This window comes from Nelumbo lutea, chromosome 8 (assembly GCF_056320005.1).
Source record: "Nelumbo lutea isolate HS-2025 chromosome 8, American lotus-T2T, whole genome shotgun sequence".
NCBI lineage: Eukaryota > Viridiplantae > Streptophyta > Magnoliopsida > Proteales > Nelumbonaceae > Nelumbo > Nelumbo lutea.
Window position 1 is genome coordinate 56,671,517 of NC_142691.1, and position 27,094 is coordinate 56,698,610.

A 27,094-nucleotide genomic window follows, 5' to 3' on the forward strand; every position below is an offset into this window, starting at 1 on the left:
GAGCAGAGAGTTCCTCCTCCATTGCCTGCCTCCACCTAGGTGAACTAAGAGCCTCTTGGACATTGTTAGGTATGGAAATAGATGACAATAGTGAAACAAACTGGCGATGTGAGGCGAAAAGGCGAGATACTGAAACAAAATTGGAAATGGGATGGAGAGTAGAACTATGTTTACCTTTCCGTAAGGCAATGGGTAGATTAAGTCCTGAGGGTTCAGCAACAGGAGCAACGACAGGATCCACGGACAAGGTAGAAGCTGGAGGAGGGGCCGGTGTCATTCAACGTGTATACACTTACCGAATCGGTGGTCGTTCAGTAAAGATCTGCACTGGATGAGGTGATGAGTCAACTCCAACAGGAACACCCGGAATGGGATCACTGACCAGAAGAGGAAGAGGAAGTAAAGGTGGAGACGAAGATGCTTCAGTTCTTGAGAAGAAGGGGACAAACTCAAAAAAGGTGAACTAAGAGCCTCTTGGACATTGTTAGGTATGGAAATAGATGACAATAGTGAAACAAACTGGCGATGTGAGGCGAAAAGGCGAGATACTGAAACAAAATTGGAAATGGGATGGAGAGTAGAACTATGTTTACCTTTCCGTAAGGCAATGGGTAGATTAAGTCCTGAGGGTTCAGCAACAGGAGCAACGACAGGATCCGCGGACAAGGTAGAAGCTGGAGGAGGGGCCGGTGTCATTCGACGTGCATACACTTACCGAATCGGTGGTCGTTCAGTAAAGATCTACACTGGATGAGGTGACGAGTCAACTCCAACAGGAACACCCGGAATGGGATCACTGACCAGAAGAGGAAGAGGAAGTAAAAGTGGAGACGAAGATGCTTCAGTTCCTGAGAAGAAGGGGACAAACTCAAAAAAGGTGACATCAGGTAGACATAACACTTCCAAGTAATGGGATTATAACACTTGTACCATTTTTTAGTTTGAGAGTAGCCAAGAAAGACACATTTAATGGAGCGTGCATCTAGCTTGTCTATTCTAGGACTCAGATTGTGAACAAAGCACACACAGCCAAAGATACGAGGTGTTAATGGAAATGGAGACAAAGTAGGGAACAAGATAGAGAAGGGAGACCGACCATGAAGAATGAAGGAGGGCATCCGATTAATGAGGAAACACACCTAAGTATAGCATCACTTCAAAACCGTTTAGGAACACTCATATGATGAAGAATGGACCGAGCAGTTTCAAGGAGCTGACGGTTCTTTCGTTCAGCCACCCCATTTTGTTGAGGAGTGGATGCACATGAGGTTTGATGAATGATGCCATACTATTCTAAATACTATTGAAATGAAGTAAGAAAGTATTCCCGACCATTATTTGAACGAAGAACTTTGATTGGAACACCAAATTGTGTACGTATTTCAGCATGGAATTTCTGAAAAATGGAAAATAATTCACTTCTTTCTTTCATTAAGTAAATCCATGTCATCCTTGAACAATCATCAATAAAAGTGACAAAATACTTGTAACCATTATAAGACTATTTTGATCGGGCCCCAAACATTTGAATGAACTAAAGCAAAAGGATTCAATATACGACTTTCAACTCTAGAACTGAAGGAAACACAATGATGTTTCCCAAACTGACATGACTCACACTGTAACACCGACAAATGACTCAAAGACGGAACTAGTATCTTGATTGCCTTGAGAGAAGGATGTCCTAGTCGACAATGCCACTGTAGAGGAGTGAGTGAAGTCTGAAGTGCAACTGACGATCCACCACCGTCAAGATAATACAATCAACCAGCTTCATGCCCCCCCACCAATCTTCTTCCCCGTCTTGAGATCCTGAAAAACACAAGAGGATGGGAAAAAAGTAACAGAACAGTTAAGAGTCTTGGTTAATTTACTAACAGACATAAGATTGAATGGAAACTTAAGGACATATAGAACATATGATAAAGAAAGAGAAGCCATGTCAACATTGCCAACACAACAGATGGGAGAGGAGGCACCGTTGGCAAGGGTAACAATTTGACATGTGGAAGTTTCAGAGAGAGAAGAGAACACACCTGGAGTCCCGGTCATGTGATCAGAGGCTCCAGAGTCAATAATCCAGGGAGAGGTTTTAGATGATAGGCAAGCTATACCTAAGTGGGCAAGAGTAGCAGTAGTGTGCTGTGAAGTGGACTGAAGGAACCGCTCATACTAATCACGCGGTACACTCACCATCTCCCTTTCGAAAACAGATATAGATGTGGAAGGAGTTAAGTCTGCCTGTTGATTATCACTGACGTCAACCCCACCAGCTACAGCATGATTGGCCCATGTAGAGGGAGGGCCATGGAGATCATAACAGAAATTTACCGAATGTCCTTCCCTGCCACAATGGGTACACTTCCTTGTAGAGTTGCTTTTTCCTTTGCCACGGCCTCCCCCTGAGTCACGACCACCACCACAGCCAAATATGAAACCACCACGACCTCCTTGGGAGGCATGTCCTCCCCCTTTTGTACAACGTCCACCTCCTCTGGCTGTCACAAATGCTGATCTACCAGACTGTGTGGGATTCTCTATCTGTCCCAAAGAAATCCTACGAAGCCGTGCAAACACTTCCTCAAGTGTAGGAAGGGTAGAGCCCCCCAATATTTGGGCCCTAACTAGTTCATACTCTGATTTCAACCCCACTAAGAACCTTGTGACATCTAGTTGTTCCCTCTGTTGTTGCTGAACCTCAACATCTGGAGTGAGAGGATGATAGACATTGAGTTCATTTTTGAGGTTCTTCATACTGGCATAGTACTCTTCTAAGGTTTTATTTCCTTGCTGCAGATCAAAGTACTCCTGATAGAGCTGATATACCCTTGTAGTATTATCTTGTCCAGAATAAACATTAATCTAGTTATAAAGACAGAAATACCCCTACGCTAACACCCCCTCAAGCTGGTGAGTATATATCATATACTCCCAGCTTGTTACATATGTAGTCCACTCTTCCCTGACTCAAGCCTTTTGTAAATAAGTCTGCCCACTGGTTTCCTGTATTAACATATGTAGTGTCTAGCTCTCCATTCAGCACCTTCTCCCTCACAAAGTGACAGTCAACTTCAATGTGCTTGGTTCTTTCATGAAACACCAGATTAGAGGAAATATGAACTACAACATGATTGTCACAATAGAGCTTCATTGGAGTGTTGATGTTGTACCCTACTTCCTGTAGAAGGTTCCTTAGCCACACTAACTCACAAGTGGTGTGCGCCACAGCCCTATATTTTGCTTCTGCACTACTTCTTGCCACAATCGTTGGCTTCTTACTTTTCTATGTCACCAGGTTACCTCCCAGGAAAGTGCAATAGCCTATGGTTGCCTATTAGACATAGAACCGGCCCAGTCAACATCAAAATACCCTTAAATTTCAAGTTTTCTGCCATTCTTGTATATTAGACCGCGACCCGGAGCCCCTTTTAAATACCTCACAATTCTCATAACTACATTCCAATGAGAAATCAAAGGTTTTTGCATGAACTGGCTTACCACACTAACCGCAAATGAGATGTCTGGTCTAGTAATGGTTAGCTAGTTCAGTTTACCCACAAGTCGTCGATATCTGCCAGGGTCTTCAAACACTTCACCCATATCACTGCTTAGCCTGGTATTTGTGTCCATAGGTGTTTCAGTTGGTTTAGCACCCAACAAGCCTGTTTCTTTCAGCAAATCAAGCACAAATTTCCTCTGGCACAGATTAATACCATACTTGGATCTTGCTACCTCTATCCCTAAGAAGTATTTCAGTTTACCAAGATCCTTTGTTTGAAAATGATCCTGCAAATAAGTCTTCAGCCTATCAATGCCCATGTTATCATTCCCAGTAATAACAATATCATCTACATACACCACCAATAGTATTTTTCCTCCTAGAGTCATGACTAAATATAGAATGATCAACTTTGCACTGTTTCATACCAAACTTCTTTACTACCTCACTGAACCTACCAAACCATGCTCGAGGAGACTGTTCAAGCCCATATATAGCCTTCCTTAGTCTGCACACCTTACCATCCTCCCCCTGAGCAACAAACCCTAGAGGTTGCTCCATGTAGACCTCTTCGAGTAAGTCACCATGCAAAAAGGCATTCTTGATATCAAGCTGATGTAGCGGCCAATCATACATGGCTGCAAGAGATATCACAACACGAACTGACCCTATCTTAGCAACCGGTGAGAAAGTCTCTGTGTAGTCAATACCATAGGTTTGGGAGTACCCTTTTGCAACCAATCGCGCTTTCAGGCGTTCAACACTACCATCAGGCAGATACTTAACCGTATAAACCCATTTACAACCAACAACTTGCTTCCCAGGAGGAAGAGCAGTGAGGTCCCAAGTATGATTATGATGAAGGGCAGAGAGTTCTTCCATCGCTCGGCACCACCCTAAAGAGGCAAGGGCTTCCTGGACATCCTTAGGGACAACAACTGATGATAACAAGGTGACAAACTGGCGATGGGAGGCGGAAAGATGAGTAAGTGAAACATAATTAGAAATAGGATGAAGGGTGTAAGTGCGTTTACCTTTCCGCAAGGCAATGGGGAGATCAAGCTCAGATGCTGAGTGCGGGTCTGGTGCCGGATCTGTTGACGGAGTAGTAGCGGGTACACGTGGGCAATGTGTATATACATGATGGATGGGTGGGCGTTTAACAGGTGGTGGCACCGGAGGCAAGGGTTTGGTCACGACTGGAACAAGGGGAAGAGGGTCGGCAACGGGAAGTGGAAGAGGAGGAGGTGATGAGGAGGATGAAGCATCACCGGACCCCAAAAAGAACGAAGTAGACTCAAAGAAGGTAACATCAACATACACAAAGGACCGTCGAGAACTAGGATGGTAACACCTATACCCTTTCTGGGTCCGAGAATAGCTAAGGAAGATGCACTTAAGAGAACGGGCATCGAACTTGTCACTCCCCGGACCCAGATTATGGACAAAGCAAACACACTCAAATACCCTAGGCGTAAGAGGAAACAGAGACAAAGCAGGAAACAAGACCGTAAACGGAGAATGACCATTAAGGATGAACGTGGACATCCGATTAATTAGAAAGCAAGAGGTAAGCACTACATCACTCCAAAAGGGTTTGGGAACATGCATGTGATGCATTAGGGACCGTGCGGTTTCCAGGAGATGGCGATTCTTTCTCTCAGCCACCCCGTTTTGTTGTGGGGTGTAAGTACATGAGGTCTGATGTATAATGTCGTGTTGGTCCAGGTATTCTTGAAATGATGAGGATAAATATTCACAACCATTATCAGAACGAAAAACTTTGATGTGGGTACCAAATTGATTACAAATTTTAGCATAAAATTTCTGAAAAATGGTAAACAATTCATTTCTTCCTTTCATTAGATAGAGTCACGTCATCCTTGAAAAATCATCTACAAAAATGACAAAATATCTGTATCCATTATATGACATCACTTTATAAGGACCCCCAAACATCTGAATGAATTAATGAAAAATGATTCGACACACGGTTATCAACCCTATAACTAAATGGAATACGATGGTGTTTCCCAAATTGACACGACTCACAATCCAAAACAGAAAGCTGATTCAAAGACGGAACCAAAGACTTCAAAACTTTTAGCGACGGATGACCAAATCGGCAGTGCCACTGGAGAGGAGAAAGGGATGACTGGAGAGTTGTTGAAGTTCTGCCACCACCGTCAAGATAATACAGTCCACCAGCTTCATGCCCTCCACTAATCTTCATCCCCGTCTTGAGATCCTGAAAAACACACATAGAAGGATAAAAAGTAATGGAGCAGTTAAGTGACTTGGTCAGCTTACTAACAGACATAAGATTAAAACGCAATTTAGGAACATACAAAACTGAGGAGAGGGATACAGGGTCTAGGTCAACATTACCACCACCACAAATTGAGGATGTGGAACCATTAGCAAGGGTGACAGATTGTGATGTTGAGCAATGAGATAAAGAAGAAAACACACCTGGAGTTCCAGTCATGTGATCGGAGGCTCCAGAGTCAATGATCCACGGATTGCGTGTGAATGCCATACAAGCCATACCTGAGTGAGCGAAAGTCGCCGTGTTCTGTTGTGATTGGATAAACCTCTCATATTCATCACGGGGAACACTCGCCACCTCCTTCACAGGACCATCTGTGGATGTAAGATGTATCTGATCAAATGAATGATTCTCCTGTCTAAAGCTGGAACTAGAGTCACTGGTCGTGGCATGATTGGACTAGGTTGAGGGTGGACCATGTAGATCATAACAATAGTTAATGGTATGTCCATCCATACCACAATGAGTGCACTTCCTCGGGCCTGAGCCACATCCTCTACCACGGGCTCCCCCTGAATCTCTGCCCCCAGTACGACCACCACCACAATTATAAGTAGGCCCACCATTGCCACTTCGGCCATACACAGAACCATTACTACCACCACAGCCAGACTGAGCTCCCTGAGCTCCACCTCTAGTACCACGGCCTCTCGGTACAGTAAAGGCAGATCTATCTGAGATATTAGAGTTCTCAGTAGATCCAATAGAAATCCTCCAGAGTCGAGCAAATACCTCTTCTAAGGAGGGGAGAGCTGATCCTCCTAATATCTGAGCCCGTACTGGTTCATATTCAGACTTCAGTCCCACCAAAAATCTAGTCACATCAAGTTGTTCTCTCTGTTGTTGTTGGATCTTGACATCAGAAGTGAGAGGGTGATAGTAATTCAACTCATTACGTATGTTTCTCATGCTGGCATAGTACTCCTCAAGACTCTGATTTCCCTATTGCAGATTAAAGTACTCTTGATACAACTGATACACTCTGGTTGTATTGTCCTGACCCGAATACAATTTCTTCGCATGGTCCCACACATCTTTGGTAGTGTCAAGAAACATGAAGTTTACACTAATCCTGGGTTCCATACTATTCCACAACCATGTGATGATCTGAGCATCCTCTTGCTCCCAGTCTTCATACTCGTGAGAGTCAGTGGAGGGTTTCTCCTCTCTTATGTGTTTTACCTTCTTCTTTGCCTTTAGAAAGACTTCGACGGTTTAGCCCAAGGCACATAATTCTCTCCATTTAGTTTAATGGAGGTCATCTGAACATTCAGGTAATCTGTAGGCACCATCACATTAGGTTTACAATCACTGTTATCTCCCATTCTATTATCACCGATTCTGCACACTTGCTGAATTCTATTACCACTGAATTCTGCACACTGCACACAACTAGATCACACTCGTCACACTGATTTCAGCACTTGTTGCTGAAAAATGTGCTCTTTACACCACAAACCCTACCCCTACGGCTACCTGAAATCTCACCACTATATGATCACAACTCTTCCTTTGAAATACACAAAAACCAGCATAAACCCTAGCACACTACAGTCTGAAACCCTAGCATATGGTCTGAAGCACACTTCCTATTTGATCCATAATAGATATCATGCACAGAAATCTCTTACCTTATCACTGAAGGAACAACCACACGAGCAGGAAATCAGTCCACACAAGACAGCCACTGCACCACACAGATCGGCTCTCTATTCTTCATCGATTAGGGGAGGGCGATCTTAGAAACCACAGCAACTGACCACACAAGTCCTGACTGGAGGCATAGAAACCTCCAAGGGAAGAGGGCGACCACTCCTTTTCAGCCCTTTCCCTTATCTCTAGTCGAATGCAGAAAAATCAAAAGAAACCCTAGATAGGGTGCGCAGAGAATAGAAACCTAGGCAGACAGAAATCTAGGCAGATTCAAGTAGCTCTGATACCATGTTATGATTCGGCCTGCCTTGGATTTCTATCTATCTGAGATTGGCTATGTAGAAAGAGGTAGAAAGGTGGAAGAAAGAGAGAGAGAGAAAGGAGAAAACCTGGTTCGAAATGGAAGTCCTAAGTCAGTTCTCCCAGTCGGCCAGACAGTACTTTTATTATTAAAAATAAATGAAAAGACATATGTGCCCTTATTTAAGTAAGGAGCACTGGTTCTAAGACAACATTACAAATCAGCAACATTAATCTATTTATAAAGACAAAAATACCCCTACGCTAACAACATGCTTCGCTTTCCTCTTTGCCTTGAGAAAAATTTCCACTGACCTGGCCCATGGAACATAGTTCTCACCATTCAGTTTAATTGAGGTCATCTGTACACCTAGATAGTCAGAGGAAACCACCACACTAGGTTTCTGATCACTACAACCATCTCCCATTGCTGCCATGATACTCTTTCAATGCTGCCACTAATCTGAATTCCCAATCACCAACTAAGTGCTGCTGTCAAGAGTTTGATGTTCCAGAACCTACAACAGTCCCTAAACACAATGATAGATACACAAGCCTTTGTTCTTGTCCACACCACTACTGATTTCACAAAACCACGAACCACACCGACATTAATTCAGCACTTACTAACCACATGCAAGCCCTCTTACAACTACTCAACAGAGATTGTGCATCACAAGCACCACCACACAGCCATAGCTGTCACACACGGTACAGACCTGTCTAACACTTTTAAGAGGGCACTACAAGACCAAAGAGAACTCAACTAGTGCCACTGCATTACACCCTGCACCATTCGGCCACCAACAGTAGCCCCTACACCATTCGGCCACCTGCAGCAGCCCTTACACCATTCGGTCACTGTAAACACAGCTTGTTCTTGGAATTTTTTCCAAGAACCAGGGCAACAACCAACCTAGTTCTCTAGGTTCTGATCAGTCCTCGCAAGTTCTTGAAGATTTTCAACCCAGAAATACCAACAGCACAAAGAGAAGAGATAACCAACCTTCTTTTGAGAGCTTCAGCCAACCATTCACTGCTGAAGTCGTTTTCTTAAGGAAGGAGGTTCTGCACACCAGAGAGAAAGAAGAGCTGAGATGTTTCAGGCCTAGGACGAACCAGTTTTCTCCATTGACAGCCCTGAAAAGAAAAGGAGGAAGCACGAACTGAAGTTGTCACGAACTGAAGCAGGTCACGAACCCCGCTCTGATACCATGTTTCGACTGCTGCTACAGTAGTCCGAACCAGTAAGGAGAAGAAGAAGAAGAAGAAGATGAAAGAACTGTCGAACCTGATAGACTAAACCCTATCAGTCGACCTCTTTATAGTGATTTGGCTCTAATTAATTGTACAAAGACTAAACTGCCCCCACTTAAGTATGGGACAGAGAGTCTCTAATAAGACTGCCGCATAAGCACATAACTTAACAAAGGTGAGTTGACTAATCCACCCTTATTCGGCTAACTCTAACACAAATAATGAAAATGCTCTCAAATTTCAAACAATATGTTGTGTACAGTTCAGGTAAAGAATACTGGATGCATTTTTAGCATGAACTTGATACATATAATCTGGGGATTCATCATTGTATTCTAACTTCAATCAAAGCTACATTGGCTAACCTTCCTGTTTATTACTTCATTACTTGTCCATTGTTTAAATTCTAGTCAAAATAGCAGGAAAGTTGGAGAAGATGAGGGGGGGCTTCCCTATGGGAACCAGGAGACAAAAAGAAAGGCCATTTTCTGAAATGGGAGCAGGTTTGCAGACCAAAGGACAAAGGGGGGCTTAGGATAGGGAACTTGGTCCAGAAAAATATAACTCTCCTAGGAATGGCTTTGGAGATTTCCCTTAGAACAAAAAAGGCTTTGGTACAAGGTGATTGAAACTTGAAAGTATACATGGGTGGTCGGACAATGGATGGAATGCAAAATTAGCCCCTAATGCATTATCAACATCTCCCTAGAAAGCAATTCAAGAGGTTTATCCTTCCTTCCCCAACCATATTCAAGATCACAGTACTGTTGTTAGTGGTAAAGGTATGTTAGACTTTTTACCTTCTCAGTTAGACATAACAGTTAATGTATCTTACAGGGGAGGTCTCAGTATTTAGGAGAAACATCAAAGGAGGTTTCAAGTCTTTTACCCAACTCATTACTCATTTTTTAAAACCTGTATTATGTAAAAACTGGCCTAAAACAACAAATATTGTACAACATAACACCAATTAGTATTTTTTTTATCAATAAAAACTTCAGCAATTTTATTAAAATATCACAAGAATAGTTACAGCAAGGAAGACAAACACTCTTATCTTCCAAAAACAACTTAAGTCCTCAAAGAAAGAAAAGGAAAAAAAGAAACAATTTAGTTACAACTTAGCCCAAAACATTACATCCCTTTCTATCGCCTGTTTAGCTAGCCCATCAGCTATTATAGAGTTAGCTGATCTTTTAACCCAACTCATCCTGATTTCCATTTCCCGCACCAGCCACTTGAACTTTCTTCTCTCATTGCTGTACTTCCATAATCCACAGTTGTCTTTCCTCAGCCACCCTATCACCACCTCCGAGTCCCCTTCAATTATGAGTTTTCTGACGTCCATCTCCTTAGCTTTCTGAACTCCTTCCATAACTGCCAAGATTTCAGCTCTAAGAGAATCCCCCAATCCAATTGGACCTGAGAACATGGCTGAAATAACCCGGTCTCATTCCTAAAAACACCCCCAATCCCTGAATGTCCAGGATTCCCCCTACAACTTCCATCAAAGTTCAATCTTAGGAATCTAGCAGGTGGGGGTGTCCAAGACACCTTCACAACTGATTTGGACTTCATACAGCTTGCAATCTCACCCCACTTCCTCAACATGTCATCCACTGTGTAATTTGTGAATAGCTCTAGAGATTTCAGCCACTGTACAGCCCTAATATGGATCATAGCCCTCAATTCTTCAGCCCCTCTCTCTTCATCTGAAAAGATTCTAAGATTTCTTTCCTCCCATAAAGACCAGCATATTGCAGCCCTCAGTCCTCTCCACATAGTCCTTCCCCTTTTCACGCGTCACCTGAACAAAGAAGGAGAAAAAAGGCTCTGCAGATATGAAGGAGGGTTCCACTTGTGCCCAAAGAGAGAAAAAGCCCATTCCCAAATTGACTTTGCAAATTGGCACAACACCAGTAAGTGAAAACCAGTCTCCCCATCCGCTTTGCATAGAACACACCAATGAGGTGATAAGCATGTATTGGTTCTCTTCTTTTGAAGCAAATCACCAGTATTGAATCTTTCCAGATAGGCTTCCCAACAAAAACTACAAACCCTAGGAGGAATTCATCTGCACCAAACCTCATTAACTGGGAAAAGGGGGGGGGGGGGGGGGGTTGCAGGACTGGTTGACTAACATAAGACTTTGAAAAAGGAAGCACAAGAAAAAGAGCCCGTGGGGGTCGGGGTCCAAGTTCTAGAGTCCACCTTAGGGGGATCAATGAAGACATTATCAAGAAGGTCAAGGAGGCTTAAGACACTGTGGAGGTCAAAGTACCTCACAGCCCTCCTCAATCTCAGGTTCCACCCAAACCCAGAACTTGAGGAGGAAGGGGTGATGAAAAAAGAAATTGGCTTATTTTTAAACTCAAAGAGGCCATACAAGGAAGGAAACTGGTCCTTAAGTAGAACATTCCCCACCCAAGTTTGTTTCCAGAATTTTATGCAAGTGCCAGAATTCAAATCATACTTAACAAGTGGGGAGAAGACTGGAAGCAAATCATGAATGGCTTTCCAAAGTGAATTGCTTGTGGACCTTGCTCTGATTCCAGCATCCCATCCATTCTGTTCCATCCCATGTATGCTTGCCACTATTCTAGCCCATAGCTTCTCCTACTCCAAAGGAAACCTCCACAACCACTTTCCCAAGAGGGCCGAGTTCCTTTTCCGGATATTCCCGAACCCCAAATCTCTCATTAATCTCTCAAACCTATTGGAAACCTTCACTGGAATTTTCAACACTGAAAGGAAATAAATGGGTAAGTTTGCTAGCGTGGCCTTGATCAATGTAGTCCCTCCACCAAGGGAGAGATAATTCTTTTTTCCAAGAAGCAAGCCTTTTTTCAAATCTCTCCACCACCAGGCTCCAAAAACGCTCTCTCTTGGGATTCTAGGGGCAAACCTAAATAACTCAAAGGCCAATCTGAGACTTCACACTCAAGCACTTTTGCGTTCTCCCTAACTTCTCCCTCCTCCATATTCACACCCACTACACAACTCTTCCCGAAGTTCACTTTTAGGTTTGACATTTACTCAAAAAGTTGAATCACTAATTTCAAATTCCTGATGAACCTCACATTACCTCCTTCACAAAACAAGATCGTATCATCAACAAACTGTAAGTGAGTGGGATGTCCTCCCTACCAACCCTTCATCCTTTAATGAGGTCCCTAGAGTCTGCTCTGTGAATAAACCTTCCCAGCACATCAGCAACAAGTAAGAACAGAAAAGGGGATAGGGGGTCACCCTGTCTTATACCCCTAGTGGTTGGGAAAAAAATCTACCACTGTCCCATTTACTAGTATTGAGTAATGGCAGTTCCGAACACACCCCATGATCCATTTACACCATCTAGCTCCAAACCCCAATTTGGTCATGACTTTCCTAAAAAATTCCCAATCCACCATGTCATATGCCTTCTCCAAATCCAATTTACAAACCACCCCCTTCTTTTTATCCTTCTTGAAACTCTCCACACTCATTGGCAATGAGAATTTGATCTGTAATCTAATTTACACTCTTATGACTTTCCTAAAAAATTCCCAATCCACCATGTCATATGCCTTCTCCAAATCCAATTTGCAAACCACCCCCTTCTTTTTATCCTTCCTGAAACTCTCCACACTCTCATTGGCAATGTAAATTTGATCTGTAATCTGTCTTCCACTCACAAAGGCACCCTGATTTTGTTCAATTAAGTCTAGCAATACCTTCTTCAGTCTCAAAGATAACACCTTTGCAATGATCTTGTACAGGCTATTGACCAGACCAATTGGCCTAAAGTCCCTTGGGTGTAAGGCTTTTTTCTTTTTGGGAATTAGAGCAATGAAAATGGAGTTCACCCCCAGATTAATAATTCCTCTCCTATGAAACTCCTCAAAAACCCGTAGAAGGTCATCCTTCAGAAAATCCCAACAATCCTAATAGAAAGTCATTGTAAAACCATCCGACCCTAGAGCTTTTGTTCTATCGATAGAAAATACAACTTCCTTAATCTCTTCCAATTCAAACCCCCTCTCCAAACTTCTTCTATTATCCCCCACTACATCTGGCCAGTCCAATCCTTCCACCCACACTCTTCCACTTAGAGGCCTTCTTAGAAGGGATTTAGAATGTTCTACATATGCCCTAGCTATCTCCTCTTGTTAACTCAATTCCATCCACAACCAGTTTGGAAATGAAATTTCTCCTTCTCTGTCCATCTGCCAAAGAGTGAAAGTACCTAGTATTTTTGTCCCCCTCTTGCAACCATTTACACCTAGATTTCTGCCTCTAGCTAACTTCCTCCTTATGCAGGCAGTCCTCTAGCTGTCTTCTCAAGTCTCTTCTTAGTTCATTGTCCCCCTCTCCAAATTCTCCCCTTTCTTCTTTGAAATCAAGGCTTTTAATTTTGTCCATCCGAGTTCTCTTCCTTTCTTTGAAATCAAGGCTTTCAAGAATTGTAGCTTCTTATGAAATCTCATCCCCTCCCATTCCACCACTAGGTTACACTCATTCCACCACTCCCTTACCCTATTTGTAAACCCGAGATGGAGTAACCACATATTTTCAAATCTAAAAGGAGCAGGTCCTCCATTCCTCTCTTCCTTGCAAATCACTATGGGCCAATGATCCGAGGTCACCCTAGGTAGGGCTCTAAATGCCAAGTTCCCCCAGTGTTCTTCCCAATCCAAAGAAAACAAGAACCTATCCAACTTAGAGCAAATGGGTCTAGATTGGAGATTTGACCAAGTAAAAGTCTTATGGACTAGAGGTATCTCCTTAAGCTCAAAGGCATCCACAACCCTGTTAAACTTTCTCATGCTAGTTGTCATCCTCTGATTGGTCTTATTTGTTTCCTCTGAGTATCTAATCACATTGAAGTCTCCACCCACACACCAAGGCCCATCCCACAGTCCTCTTACATCAGCCAATTCCTCCCACAATTCCTTTCTCTCTATAATCATTTGGCCCATAAACATTTGTGAGCACCCACACATATCCATCCTCTGGTTGTTTGAACTTCATGGAAATTGAGAATTTTCCGATCAGTTCTTCCAATCCCTCTACCACATCCCTCTTCCACATAGTCACTATCCCCCTTGAAGCACCCCAAGAGGGAGATGCTACCCAACTGATCCCCCTCGCTTTCCATACACTCCTTGCCCATCTATCATTAAACTTCATCCTCTTAAACTCCTATAACATTACGATGTCTAGGTCATACCTCTTTATTACCTCTTTTATTGTTGTTGTTTTCCTCGCACTTCCCCTCACATTCCAGCTTAGTATCTTCATTTTCACTCTTTCCTTAATTCCCTTCTACACCTACCCACTACTTTCCCCCTTTCCTCCTATCCCCTTTGCCCCAAACTTCTTATCACCTTCCACATCTCTTTTCAATCTCTCAACTTCACTCAATTTTCTCTTTTTTGTTTTGACCTCTCTCCTCCTCTTTGTAACCCCTCCTTCAGCACATTCAAATCTTCTAATCTGCATCCCAACTTCCCCACAAAATCTGCTATTAACTCCTATTGCGTAGGTTCCTCCCCCACTGACCTTCCTCACACATTCCTTTTCAGCCCTATCTTCCTCTCCTCTGATTCCTCCCCTCCTCTCTCCTCTCCATCCCTCACCCTTACCACATTTCCTCCCTCCTCCATTGTGCACTCCACATTATCCTTTCCTTCCCTGCCCTCCTGTTCTTCCCTTCTCTCCAGTGCACCCTCCCCTCTTCTCTCCTCTTCACCCCTTCTCCATATTACATTTCCTTCCACCTCTTTGAATACCCTCTCAATAATTGCCCACACTCTCTTTTCTATATCTCGCTTCCCGCTCCTCTCCGTTGTTCTTCACCTCCCTTTCCAACACCTCCGAAACCCCACTCTCTTGATTGACTGCACATACATGGGCATCAAGACATGGATCGGAAGCAGAATCCAGAACAAAGGACATAGAAAAAGCATTAGTAACAAAATCCGAATTCACTTGATTACCTGGGTCTGAGAGGGAAAGTGGATTAGGATTGTTCCCGGCCTCCCTTTCTAGTTCCCGAGGTTGGTCAATATCTGTCTCCCCGGGTTGGTGGGAGTCCTTGTCCTTTGGTCAACATGGTGATCTCTTCTCTGTACTCCTACTTCACCCCTGATTGGTATGTTCCAGCTCTACTTCAGGTTCTACTGATTCGCCCTTTCATTTGTGCCTTGCACAATCCGAGGTCTTGGGTATAGGTTTTCCCGCTTCAGATCTTCAGTTTTGCTTGTTTCATGGGGTCCCAAGCTTCTTGCTTCCTTTGTCTGACCTTCCTGGCCTCCTCTTACACACCTCTCGTCCTCCTCTGAGTCGTCCCGGAATATCTTCGCAATGTCCCACTCTCCCCTGTCATCTGTACCGTAATCATATTCTTCATCCAAACTACCGATACTGGTGCCATCCTCTACCCCTTCATCTGATTCATCTTCATCGCCACTGCACATCATCCAACCTTCATCCGCCTCCTCTCTCTCTTCGGCTCTCTCCCTAGAGTATCGCGGGTTTGGCCTCTCTGAAAGTCGCCGACCGGAGATCCCCTCTTCCCTGTTCCGGCAAGGGACCCACTATTGATCCCCTGACCTATTTGCGCACGGCTGCTAGTAAGTTTTCCAACCCTCCTCTCTCTTTCGGGACAATGATAGACCGATACCAGCATCTATCATCGTTCGTGGTAACCTCCCCTTACCCCCCGACCCACGTGACCATTTAAGTTGTCACGTGGGTCACTTAAAAAAGGCCTTGGTTTACTCATCGGCCCACCCAACCCTCCTATCACCTCGACCGGCTCGGACTGAGCCAGTCTACCCCTGGTCCATTCGGGTTCCTTGCCATGTCAGCATAACTTAATGAGCCCGCTTTAAGTTTATTTCTTTCAAAATTTTTTGAATTAATTTCCTTAAACAACAGGCCTGTCGTTTGGGCTGCCCCAGCCGGCCCATAATCCTTCCTTTAATGTCCACCTGCACCCCTTTCTCACTGCCCACTTTCTTCCTTCCACGTGTCTACCACCCCGCTGACTCATCATCTTCAACCTTAGATCCTCCTCCCCACAACGCCTGTTCAAGTTCCGCAGCTACCCAGACTTTGTACCACATATCATCCGAACAAACCTCAAAAAACCTCAGCATATTCTCATGTTTGATGCATGTCACTTGTACCTGGACAGCGACCAAGTTCCGTTTATCAGCTTCCACCAAGACTCCTCCTAGACTCTATACAATGTGTTCGAGAACAGAGTCGCGCCAAAGGTGGAATGGGAGACCTACAAGTTTCAACCTAACACACCCATCTTGGACTGCAACTTCATTGCAGATGGGGCTCCAGTTCTGGACCTGTATAAGGCCCCCGTCCACTGCTACAGCTTTAAAGCTCAGTTCCTGATCGCCCACATCCAACATAGCCTTCGTATCTGCAAATGGAATCAGTGTTGCTTCATCTCCAACACCTATCTCACCAGCAACAACCTCCAGGACCTTCTTCCAGTCTTTCACTTTTTTATCAGCCACCAGAACCATTCTTTTCTTCCAAGCATCCTTCCCTGCTCCCACCAGAATACATCGATGTATAGATGAACAAGCCACCACCACTTCGGGCGTCTGAAGGTTTTGAACTTCTGCACTTTCAGTAGTTCCAAATGACGCTGACTCCTCCTGTCTCCGCCCCTGGTCTTTGAAGTTTTGACCAGTTGCCTCCACTCCTTCCATCTTTCTAGTTTCCAATGCTTCAAGAAAGGACAGCAGCACCTTCACAAAGACCTTCCATCCTTTCTGCATTCTCCCTTCCAGTACACAGATAATCTGTTTTCCAGATGTTCCAAAGAGCTCCTCCACTGTGATGAACCACACCTTCCAATTTCTCTTCATTTCTATTACATACTTCTTGCCTGGAACTGACATTGAGTTTCTCCATCCATTCACCTTGCCAGAGTTGATAGCCCCATCTACAAATCCTTTCATCCATACGATGACTTCATTTAGAACCAGTACTATCGCCCTGTTGTTCTCTTATCTTTAGTGCTTCCTTACCTCTTACCCATTCCTCTTCAAACTTGAAGGTCTTAGCTTCAATCGACACCTCAGCTCTCCATCTTCCTACAGTTCTGAATCCTCTCTCCCCCTCCATCTTCCACTTCGAATTTATAACCATTAATTTCATTATACGCAGTTGTCATGCAGTGTAGTGCAGAGATTTGCAGGAGCCATTTCCGGTAGTCTATTGTTGCTCATATCAAGGAATATTCCACTAATGCCATTGAATAGGCCAATGATTTTGAGAGATGTCATTTACTTCCATTATCTTTCCCCCTCAAGCTCACTATTGTTGCTCAAGCTTCAGTCTCACTGCCTTAACACATATACTCTATAAAGCATTATTTCTTTCTTGCACAACACCAATTAGTATACTTATCAAAAAAATACCATTAGTATGGCTATTATGAAGGCTTTTCCCAAGTCAATGTTTTGGAGAACTGGTCATTTCAAAACCCAGTTTTGGGATTGGGTTGCAGTTCAACAGAGGTCATAGGAGTCAGGACACTAAATGGAACTTTATTAGCACTAGCCATTGTAGCTACTATATATAAGGAAACAACAAAACAAATACACACACAAATATCCATATCTTTATTGAGGTGCATAGGTGCAAAGATGTGCTTCACCAACTGCATAGGTGTAAAGATGTGCAAAGATGAGCTTCAGAGCCTTGCCACTCCTGTTTTGCCTTTGATAACTACCAACAACATGTTGCAACAATTTCATAGTCATGTATTGTAACAAAATATGCAAATGAAGACAATATTTACACTTATTACAAAATTTCACATCATGTTTCTCCAAATGGCTCAATCCATTTAATACTTAGACAACAATGTAACAATAACAATGAGGAAAATAAGTTCCAATCACATGCAAAGAAATATCAGGAAAATATTAGATATGGAAATATTGAGACGACATTCTTGAAGCATGCAAAGGATACTGAAAAACATAAGGACCAGTTTCAATTGACATTCTTGAAGCTTCATTGTGGCCCTTTGTCAAGTTCTTGAATACAGCCTTAGCCTGCTGTTTATAAAATTCAGCATCATTTAGATCACGGCCATCATCTAGTCCCTCAGCCAGTGGAAGGCCATCAGTAACACGAGCTACCATAGTCAACTTCACCATCTTCACTCTATAGCGTATGTCTACAAAGACAAAAATCTTATATGCATCAAAATCTATAGAATAAAAAACAAACCACTTATTTTTCAGAAGAAAAAACACCTGACAGCATCAGTTCATAACCAAGAAATTCGTTTCATAACCAAATTATCTTGCTATAGAAATTGCAACAGAAATAAAGAATAAAAGAAATACCAGAGATTTTCACTTCAGATTTTGGCCTTTAAAACTACATACCAGGAGTATGAATATGTTCACAGACCTGATGATAATATGATAGTTTTGGGACTATCAACCTCAAATCCTCAGTGTTACCTGGCAACATGCAAGTCCAATTAGATACCATTCATCTGAAATTCCAACTGCTTCAAAGAACTTGAAAGGAATTCTATCATCCAAATACATTTGCAAACTTCACAACCATGATGTCATTACAAGGAAATAGGTAAGATGACTAATCACGACAGAGTTATGAAGTTATTAAGTTAAATTGTCACTGAAGTCATCATCATCCAAGCCTTATCCCAACTATATAGGGTCAGCTGCATGAATCCTGTTCTGCCATTCCATTCTGTTTAATGGTATATCCATTGTTAAATTATTGGCACCAAAATCATTGCTCACTACTTCTGCCCATGTCCTTTTTGGTTTAAACAGAATAACTGAAGTAGATCTAAGATTTCAATTTAGTTTCAAGTATGAGGTTTATTAGATCTACAACACAAGTTTACAACCATTTCCCTGTTCACTTATTTGTGAGACCTTGTTGCTTGGATCTATCCTTAATTAGTGTGTTTCCACTTGAAGCCTTAGTAAATACTTGTGTAAGATTCAATTCAGGATAAGCCCAAGCTTTGTCTTCAGCCATGGCTGATTACATGGTTATGGTATTTTGGAAGTAAAGAGCTGTAAACATTGTTTTTTTTTACTGTAAGGTAAAGTAATTTCATTATTAATCTTAAAACCATACAACTATGTAAACCCCTGTACAAAGAGAACCTGTACAAGAGGAAAGAAACCAGTATACCCAGAATCAGCCCCAAACCAAAAAGACTATAAACTCCTTACAAAAAGGAAACCATTATCAAAAAAGAATATGAATGTCTATTTTTTAATAGAGGGTGATTTGCCAGCGGCCAGCCATGAATGCACCATTCCCGAAATCCTTCTAAACACCTCTGCTTTTGCACTTTGTCTCTCTTCAAATATTCTTCTGTTTCTTTTGCACCACACTGCCCAAAAGACTGTTGAAGGGAGGATGTTCCAAGCTAATTTTCCATCCTGCTTAATCCACTTGCATACCAAGCTCCGATGAATCCCTTCACATCAGCCGGGAAACACATATTAATCCCAAACAAATCCAACAGTCTTATCCAAATCCAGTAAGTGAAATCACAATGTAGTAACAAATGGCTAGAAGATTCCACACTTCCATTGCATAGTGTGCAAGCCATATTCGCCACCTCTACACCTCTTCTAACTAAATTGTCCTTGGTGTTAGGATCCTGTCCAGCATAGAAACCAAAAAAAAAAAAAAAAGCCAGTTTTGACGGAACAGACCTTATCCAAATCCTGTCACTTGGAAAGGAAGAAATATCCTCCCCAAAAAGATGTAAAAAGATTTCACAGAGAAGGTCCCTGATTTCTCAAATAACCACTTCTTTTCTCTTCCCCTACTCTAGATGCTCCTGAGTCATAAAGAACCTGGAGCAGACTGACCAAAGAAGCCACCTCCCAGTCATTTAGATTCCTCTGGAATTGGGGGTTCATTTAGATTCCTCTGGAATTGGGGGTTCCAAATACAAAGCCCATTTTGCCTCTCTAAGTAATCTTCCACTGTTGCACCCTTGTTTGTAGCAATCTTGAACAGGTCAGGGGTTAAGACCCTTAATGGTCCATCCCCACACCAGTAATCCTTTCAGAAAAGCACTCTCTGACCATTGCCAACTTCATACTTTATACCCTTCATAAACTTTGGATGAATTTTCTGGATTGCCTTCCAAATTGAACACCTATAAGAGGATCTTACTTCTCCCACTCCCTGCTGCTGGAATCATACTTGGGCTGCATATGGAAGCGATGTAAATATTTATGCCGGTTCGGTTTTGTTGGCATTTGGAAGGGGTGTAAATCAAGATCAATGTAAAACTCCACTCTGGTTCTTTTTTGTTGGCGTTTGGATGGAGTGGAGTTTTACGTCATAAATTGATGTAAAATCTCATCACATGTAAAATTTTACATCGATTATCGATGTAAATACTACATTGATAAAATCGATGTAAAACTCCACGCTTTTCAATGTAATGGTCACTTTTTTACAGTTTAATGTAAAACCTCATCGATGTACTTTTACACCGATGAGGTTTTACATTAATTCCAAATGGAGCCTTGGATACAATTAACCTCCTCCACAGACCATAGTTGTCAAGGCAACACCTAGGTGGGTGCCTAGGCGACAAGTTGCCCTTGGAGGCTTGCCTCACCCAATCGCCAAGCAGTTTTGTATATTGTCTTATAAAATACTTTTATATTGTTACTTTTTTGAGATTATAATTATAAAATAGACATTATTAAAAAAAAATCATTTTTTGTGTTTATAAACTAATTTCTTTTTATTATTTTCTTATTTGTTAGGGTTTAATCAACACAAACATTGCTAACTGCTGTATTGAACTCTCAAAGACTTCAGAATCTAAATCAATAAGTAAGGGAAAAACTTAAAGTTTTGTCTAACCAACACATTTCTTCCTCATCTTCTACTTCTTCTCCTTCTTCTTCTTCTTCCACCTTTTCTTTTCTTCTTTTCCTATAACAAAAATAGGGGTTCAGTCCCCATATTTTTTGAATTTTCTTTTCTTTCTTCTTTTTCTTCTCATAAATATGTTGATTTTCTAGACTTAAACATGAAGTTTATAATTTTCTTATGAAAATTATGGATAATTATTAAGGAAAGATGGTTATGGAACCTAGGGAACTACCCTAGGATATGTATTTTTTACTTTAAAAAATCCATAGCCTAAGCGATTAGGCGACAAGGCGCCCCCCTGTCGCCTAGCCTCGCCTTGACACCTTGAAAACTATGCCACAAACTGTCCAGTTGGTCATTGAAACTCCACAAAACGAGGTAGTGTTGACATCTTATACTGACCTGATTCCCAAATCAACATTTTCCCTTAAACAACAGACTTTGTTCCAACTCACCAGATGGCATTTTGACTCCTCCTTCCACCCCTTCCACAGGAAGCCTCTCATCTTTCTTTCTAACAAAGCAGCCTTATTTGCTGAAATTGGGAGCAAAGACAAGTGATAAACGGGAAGGTAAGACGACACACTTCCAAGAGGCCAACTTTCTATCCACTTTTTCAATGATGGGCTCCCAAATGGAATTGAATTTACAATTTTCACCCAATGGCATACCCCAAGTACTTTGATAGGAGTTTTCCAACTCTGTAACCACAATCATCAGCCCAAACTTCCAAGTTTATGACATTCCCGACTGCCATTATTTCACTCTTTTGGATATCAATATGTAAACCAGTGACCACCTAAAACGATCTTAAAATTGCTTTCACATTCCAGAATTTGCTCCCAAGAAGCGACACAGAAAAAATGAGTGTCATCTGCAAATTGTAGCAGAGCAATCCCCACCTCCCCATTCTCTACTTGTAAACCTGCCACTAGCCCTCCCAACCAGGCCCTCTCTACAAGCCTAGAAAGGGTGTAAACATTGTCTTTTTCAACCCACAACTATTTTGTGGTTAATTTATTTAAACTACAAACAACAGCTGCGCTTTACATTCCAAAGATGGAGAATTTTGATAATATACATTTACCTGTCTTGCCTTTTGATAAAATAATTACCTTGTTCTCAGTGTGGATGTTCATGATCATGCATTTTGGACTCCTAAAAGCTCATCATCTTTACTTAATGAATTCACATACTATATAGCTCTCTGGCAAATGTATTTCTTCAAGCCCACTGGGTTAAATTGAAATTTGCAAGTCCTGCTAAACTGCTTCTCTTGAATAAGAAACGACATTCATAGTCCAAAACAGTTATTAAAAAACCTAGATGATTAGGATTAGGGTTGCTTGAATCAATAAATTAGGTTTTAGGAATGCCTAGATTTTGTCTGGTTGAATGCTGTGAACCAACAATTTCCCAAGTATGACAATGTATCTCACGAAATCACTGGTGATAACTCTTTTACATCCTCTACAAATTTTAAGAGAATCAAATTAGCAGGAGTGTTTCATGAATACGTGGAGATAGAAATTATCAAATCTTCTAGATTAATCCTCAATTCCATTACTTATGCTGGTGTTTATGGTGAGAAAGAAACAACAGAATTTTTTTTACTCAAAGAGCACAACTAAGGAGAAACTCGTCAAGAAGATAAGATTCATGATGGCACACTGAAGTCTTGAACTGAAGGAGTTGTGGATGCCCTTTGTAGACCTGGAAGGCAGATAGATTGACACTATATTTGTTTTCTGATTGCAATGTTTTTTTTTCTGGTTTTTCCAGTTTTCATGGTTCTAACTCATTGACCATGAGTTAGAACCAATACAATTCTAATAAAATCCACTATCATTTATTAAAAATTTATGACTACAACTGCTGTAACCAACATTTGAAAAAGTCAATGTAACTGTATTCAACATTCAAGTCATCAACTTAATATCATTGCCAAAATCAAAGTAAATTCATAACAGTACTTATCCGACTGCATTTTCAGGTTAGTTTTTTTAGAGCATAAAACAAATTAAATCTGTCAAATCCACAAGGACCCAGCATCCTAATTATCCATACACGCACAAATCAAGAAATGGTCCAAATTTTTTATATTGATAAAAAAAATATTAAGTATTTTAATGAAATGTGATATATTATTTATTAAAAGAAAAGATTAAGCCATTTTGCTCTTTTGATGCAACCAGACCAGCTTAGCCCCAATCTGGCTACAGCAGCTAGAGATGTAAATTAAGAGTGCAACTCATTATGGCCTGATTTGTCATTTTACATTGTTTCGGCCTTGGAACTCAGGCTAGGCCCATTCAAATTTTGACAAAAGCCCAACCCAAGCCTGCCCAACTTGCACCCCTACTGTCAACGAGTCAGGTCTACACAAAAAAACTGAACCAATTATGTCAATTCTGGTTCTGTTTGTGTCCTGATTAATAATTGGGTTGGAACCAGTTCTTGTTGCTCCAAACCGATTATATGGTGAATATCTATATCTATCTATACTATTATTAAAAGTGTGAATGAGAGCGTAAAATTTTTTGTTTGACTAAAATACCCCAATTTTTTAAGTTGGCCCCTCTCTCATTGTAAGGACAGAAATGTAATTTCAACAATCATTTTTTCTCATTCAAATCCTTCTCATTAAGCCTTATATTTAAGATACATAATAAACTCCCAATGACATTCATTGAATCCTATTCTTGACTAGAATACCCCTATTTTCGAATTTGGTCTCTCCAATTCTGAGGGTATAAAATGTAATTTGAACTACTACATTTCTCCTCATTCAATTTCCTATCATTAAGTTTTATATTTAGGGTATTAACTTCCGTTTTTCATTAGCTCTTATATTAATTGGCCATATTAAAAAAAGGGAAATTGTCCAAAGCTCACCATGACTTTTCATCATTTCTCTTAAACTCACCATAACTTTTCAAAATGTCCAAGGAACCCCATATCAGTGAGTTTTTATTTTCCAAAACTCACCATCCGTTAGAGCACTGGGTGTACATTGACAAAAGTTGTCCACGGCAGCACAAATGCAATTTTCATGACCAAATTGCCCCAGAATGGCAAGTCAGCCTTATTAAACATACTTTTATGACTAAAAAAGCCCTCAAGTGCCCAACTGCCATATCTATAAGATTTGTACTCGTTGAGAGACAGTTTGCTCTCATTTTGCTGCTTGAAAGTATTCCAAGAAAGCTGAAAAATGAGTTTTGGATCGAATAATAACAGGGGTATTTCTGAAATGTTGAAAAATGGGTTGAATATGACAAAGGGTAAAATGGTAATCTCCTAACACTCTTTAGTCTGTTTAGCGTCAAGTTACTCACATGGGGTTTCCTGGACGTTTTGAAAAGTTATGGTGAGTTTAAGAGAAACTGAAAAGTCATTGTGAGTTTTAGACAATTTCCCTAGAAAAAATAAGTGTGCCAAAGAATAATTGTCTTATTGATGATAGAGATAAAATACAAATTTAAAGTCAACCCAAAATGGAGCTGTTTTCCTATTTTGTAGCAAGTCAACTATTCAACCTTTTAGGTTAAATGTGTAAACCCTTGATGTAATAATTAAATAATAATAAAAACTAAAAAGGATGAAAACAAACAAAAGTATTAAAAAAATACAAAAAAATAATTGTAGAAGAAATTTGGGCACATCTCTAATATCATATATTTATCATATTAAACAAAAATAAGTGTGATAAATAAGAATAAAATTATAGAAAATTTTGAAAACATATTATTTACTATCATCATCATAAAAAATTGTCACGTGCACAATTACTAGTACTACTATTAAAAATACGAATTAGCGCGTGGAAATTTTGTTTCACTAAAATGCCCCTATTTTTTATTTTGGCCCCTCTTTAATTGTGAGGGCAGAAAATGTAATTTGAATTACTACATTAAATTTTGATTAATTCTGAAAGATTAAAGAAAAAAATGTGACCCTAACCATTTTTTGATAATTAATATGAACCTAACCATTTTTTTTATAATTAATATGAACCTAACCATTGGCATTTTTCTTTTTGATAATTTTTGTTCTTGGGCATTGTTATTTCTGGCTTCTGTATTTTTGGGTGACTGGACACCCAATATACAGTAACTTCTTTTTCACACATTAATATAATTAACCTTTTTCATGCTGATCAAAGAAAGAATGGGTTGTGAGCAAGTTCGTGGAGTTAATCAATGACCAAGCAGTGTGGGGCCCAAGCTTTTCCAGACATCTAAATGATTGGGAGGTTCCTTGCTTGGAGGAGTTGTTAGGCAGGCCAGCTGAGTTCAGGCTGGATCCTAGTAGCAGAGATGTTCAGGAGTGGTTGGGGGAGAAAGAAGGCCAGTTCGCTACCAAATCTTGTTATCGTTTTCTGGAGGGTCCCTATATCAAAGTGGATTAGTCCTGGATTTGGAAATCACAAATCCCCTTCAAAGGTCATTTTCTTCATTTGGCTTGCAAGAAAGGAGAGGATTCAGACGGTGGATGCTATTGTGAGGCGGGGAATAGTGTTGGATGCTCTGTGTCCTCTTTGCAGTTTAGCATCTGAATCTGTTGATTGCCTGCTAAGTCACTGCCCCTTCACTTCATACATTTGGCACCATTTCCTTGTTCTGTTTCAGGTTTGCTTGGTCTTCCCAAGGTCTGTGCCTGAGTTTCTTTCTTCCTGGAGGGTTGGTGCATTTTCAGCAAAGGGGAAGATCATATGGAAGTGTTTACCTTTCGCTATTTAGTGGGGGGTCCATAAAGAGAGGAATAGCAGGATTTTTTAGGCTAAATCAGAACCACTGGAGGGTAGAATAGAATCTGAAAAGATGAGCTAGTAGTGCAAGGCTGTTCACAGGGGTTCCAGATAACTTTTACTCTGATCAGTGGTCAGCCATTTTATTTTGATCTTTTGTAAAGGAGCTGAATGTAGATGTCTTGTGCATAAATTTACAGGCACAACTTTTGTACATGGTGGTGGGAAACTTGCCCGCCTATACATTTTTACACTTAATACAATTTCATTTTCATCTTGCCCGCCTATACATTTTTTACACCTTAACACAATTTCATGTTCATCTTGCCCACCTATACACTTTTTACACAATAAAATTTCTTTTTCCTCTCTCAAACACAAAATATTTGAGAGGTCGAGTAGTTCTCTTCTTCACAAGTAGAAGCAAGGGACCATGAGTCCATGACATTTGTCAGCCTTGTATAATGCAGCTTATCTTGCAGTTAATCAGGGTTTAAGCATAATTGATGCAGTGCTTAATGCTTTAAGCAGGATTTGGTCTTTATTATAAACCCCGGATCAGATTGGGCATACATCATCCTGGTTGAAGGTTTGAAGTCCTTACCACACAAAACCAGAGCTACTACAGGTGGGAAGGTTTCAGGGTGAAGATTGCTATTTATTTTAACATTTCAATTTGTATCCCCATCTAAAAGATTTTTTATTACCAGGAAAATTAGCTAAGCTTCTAAGACACAACTAATTCTTGGTAACCAAAAAATACATGATAGAAGTGTTGTAATAAAAAGATTCAACCAAACTCATATTCCATTAAGTGGTTTCCTAAATGACCTACCATTTGGATTGTCTAGACCAACATGAATACGCACACCTAGGGAAGGGAAGACTCATAAAATTAAACCAATTCCTCTGGAAGACAGGAAGCATCTTCAGATCCCTCTAATACAAAACTAGATTGAATCATTATAGGACACAAAAGTTTCTTAGTCGAAAGAGAAAAGCACAAGGAACGAGCTCAATATGAAACAAACCATTGTCCATATACCGTGCAAAAATGCAGAAAACAATTAAAGAACATGATGATTGAACCATCCAATGAATTAGCATACAGAGAACACGAAAAATTTATAGAAAACACAAAATAGAAACCACAGAGAAAATAAGGTTAAAGAAAAGAACCAATTACCACAAGGTTATTATAAAATGAGCTACGTTCCCAAATCACCTGCAGTTACAGGACAGCCTATTGAAATCAACGACGAAAAGCAATTAATTAAAGGGAATTTCAAACAAAATACAGTTTACGATACAGAATTTGCAGAAATGGGTTACTTAGATAAAACCCATTCACGAAAAACAATTGAAATTGGGAAGCTTAGGGCGC

The 27,094-nt window shown here is 40.9% G+C and overlaps 1 protein-coding gene across 6 annotated transcripts in view; it reads right to left on the minus strand.

The window, feature by feature from the left end:
• LOC148844325 (25.3 kDa vesicle transport protein SEC22-1) overlaps positions 1–27,094 on the minus strand; it is a 47,907-nt gene that overhangs the window by 19,768 nt on the left and 1,045 nt on the right. The window contains exons 2-4 of one of the 6 annotated variants that reach the window (XM_088957631.1): positions 26,897–26,935; positions 18,452–18,529; positions 18,030–18,237 (exon numbers count right to left, since the gene is read on the minus strand). In XM_088957631.1, coding sequence (XP_088813757.1) covers positions 18,030–18,217 — 188 coding nt within the window. In that variant the 5' untranslated portion in view covers positions 18,218–18,237; positions 18,452–18,529; positions 26,897–26,935. Of the gene's footprint in view, positions 1–18,029; positions 18,238–18,451; positions 18,530–26,896; positions 26,954–27,094 lie in introns of all 6 variants that reach the window. The other 5 variants (XM_088957632.1, XM_088957633.1, XM_088957635.1 and 2 more) reach the window with 5 other exon arrangements.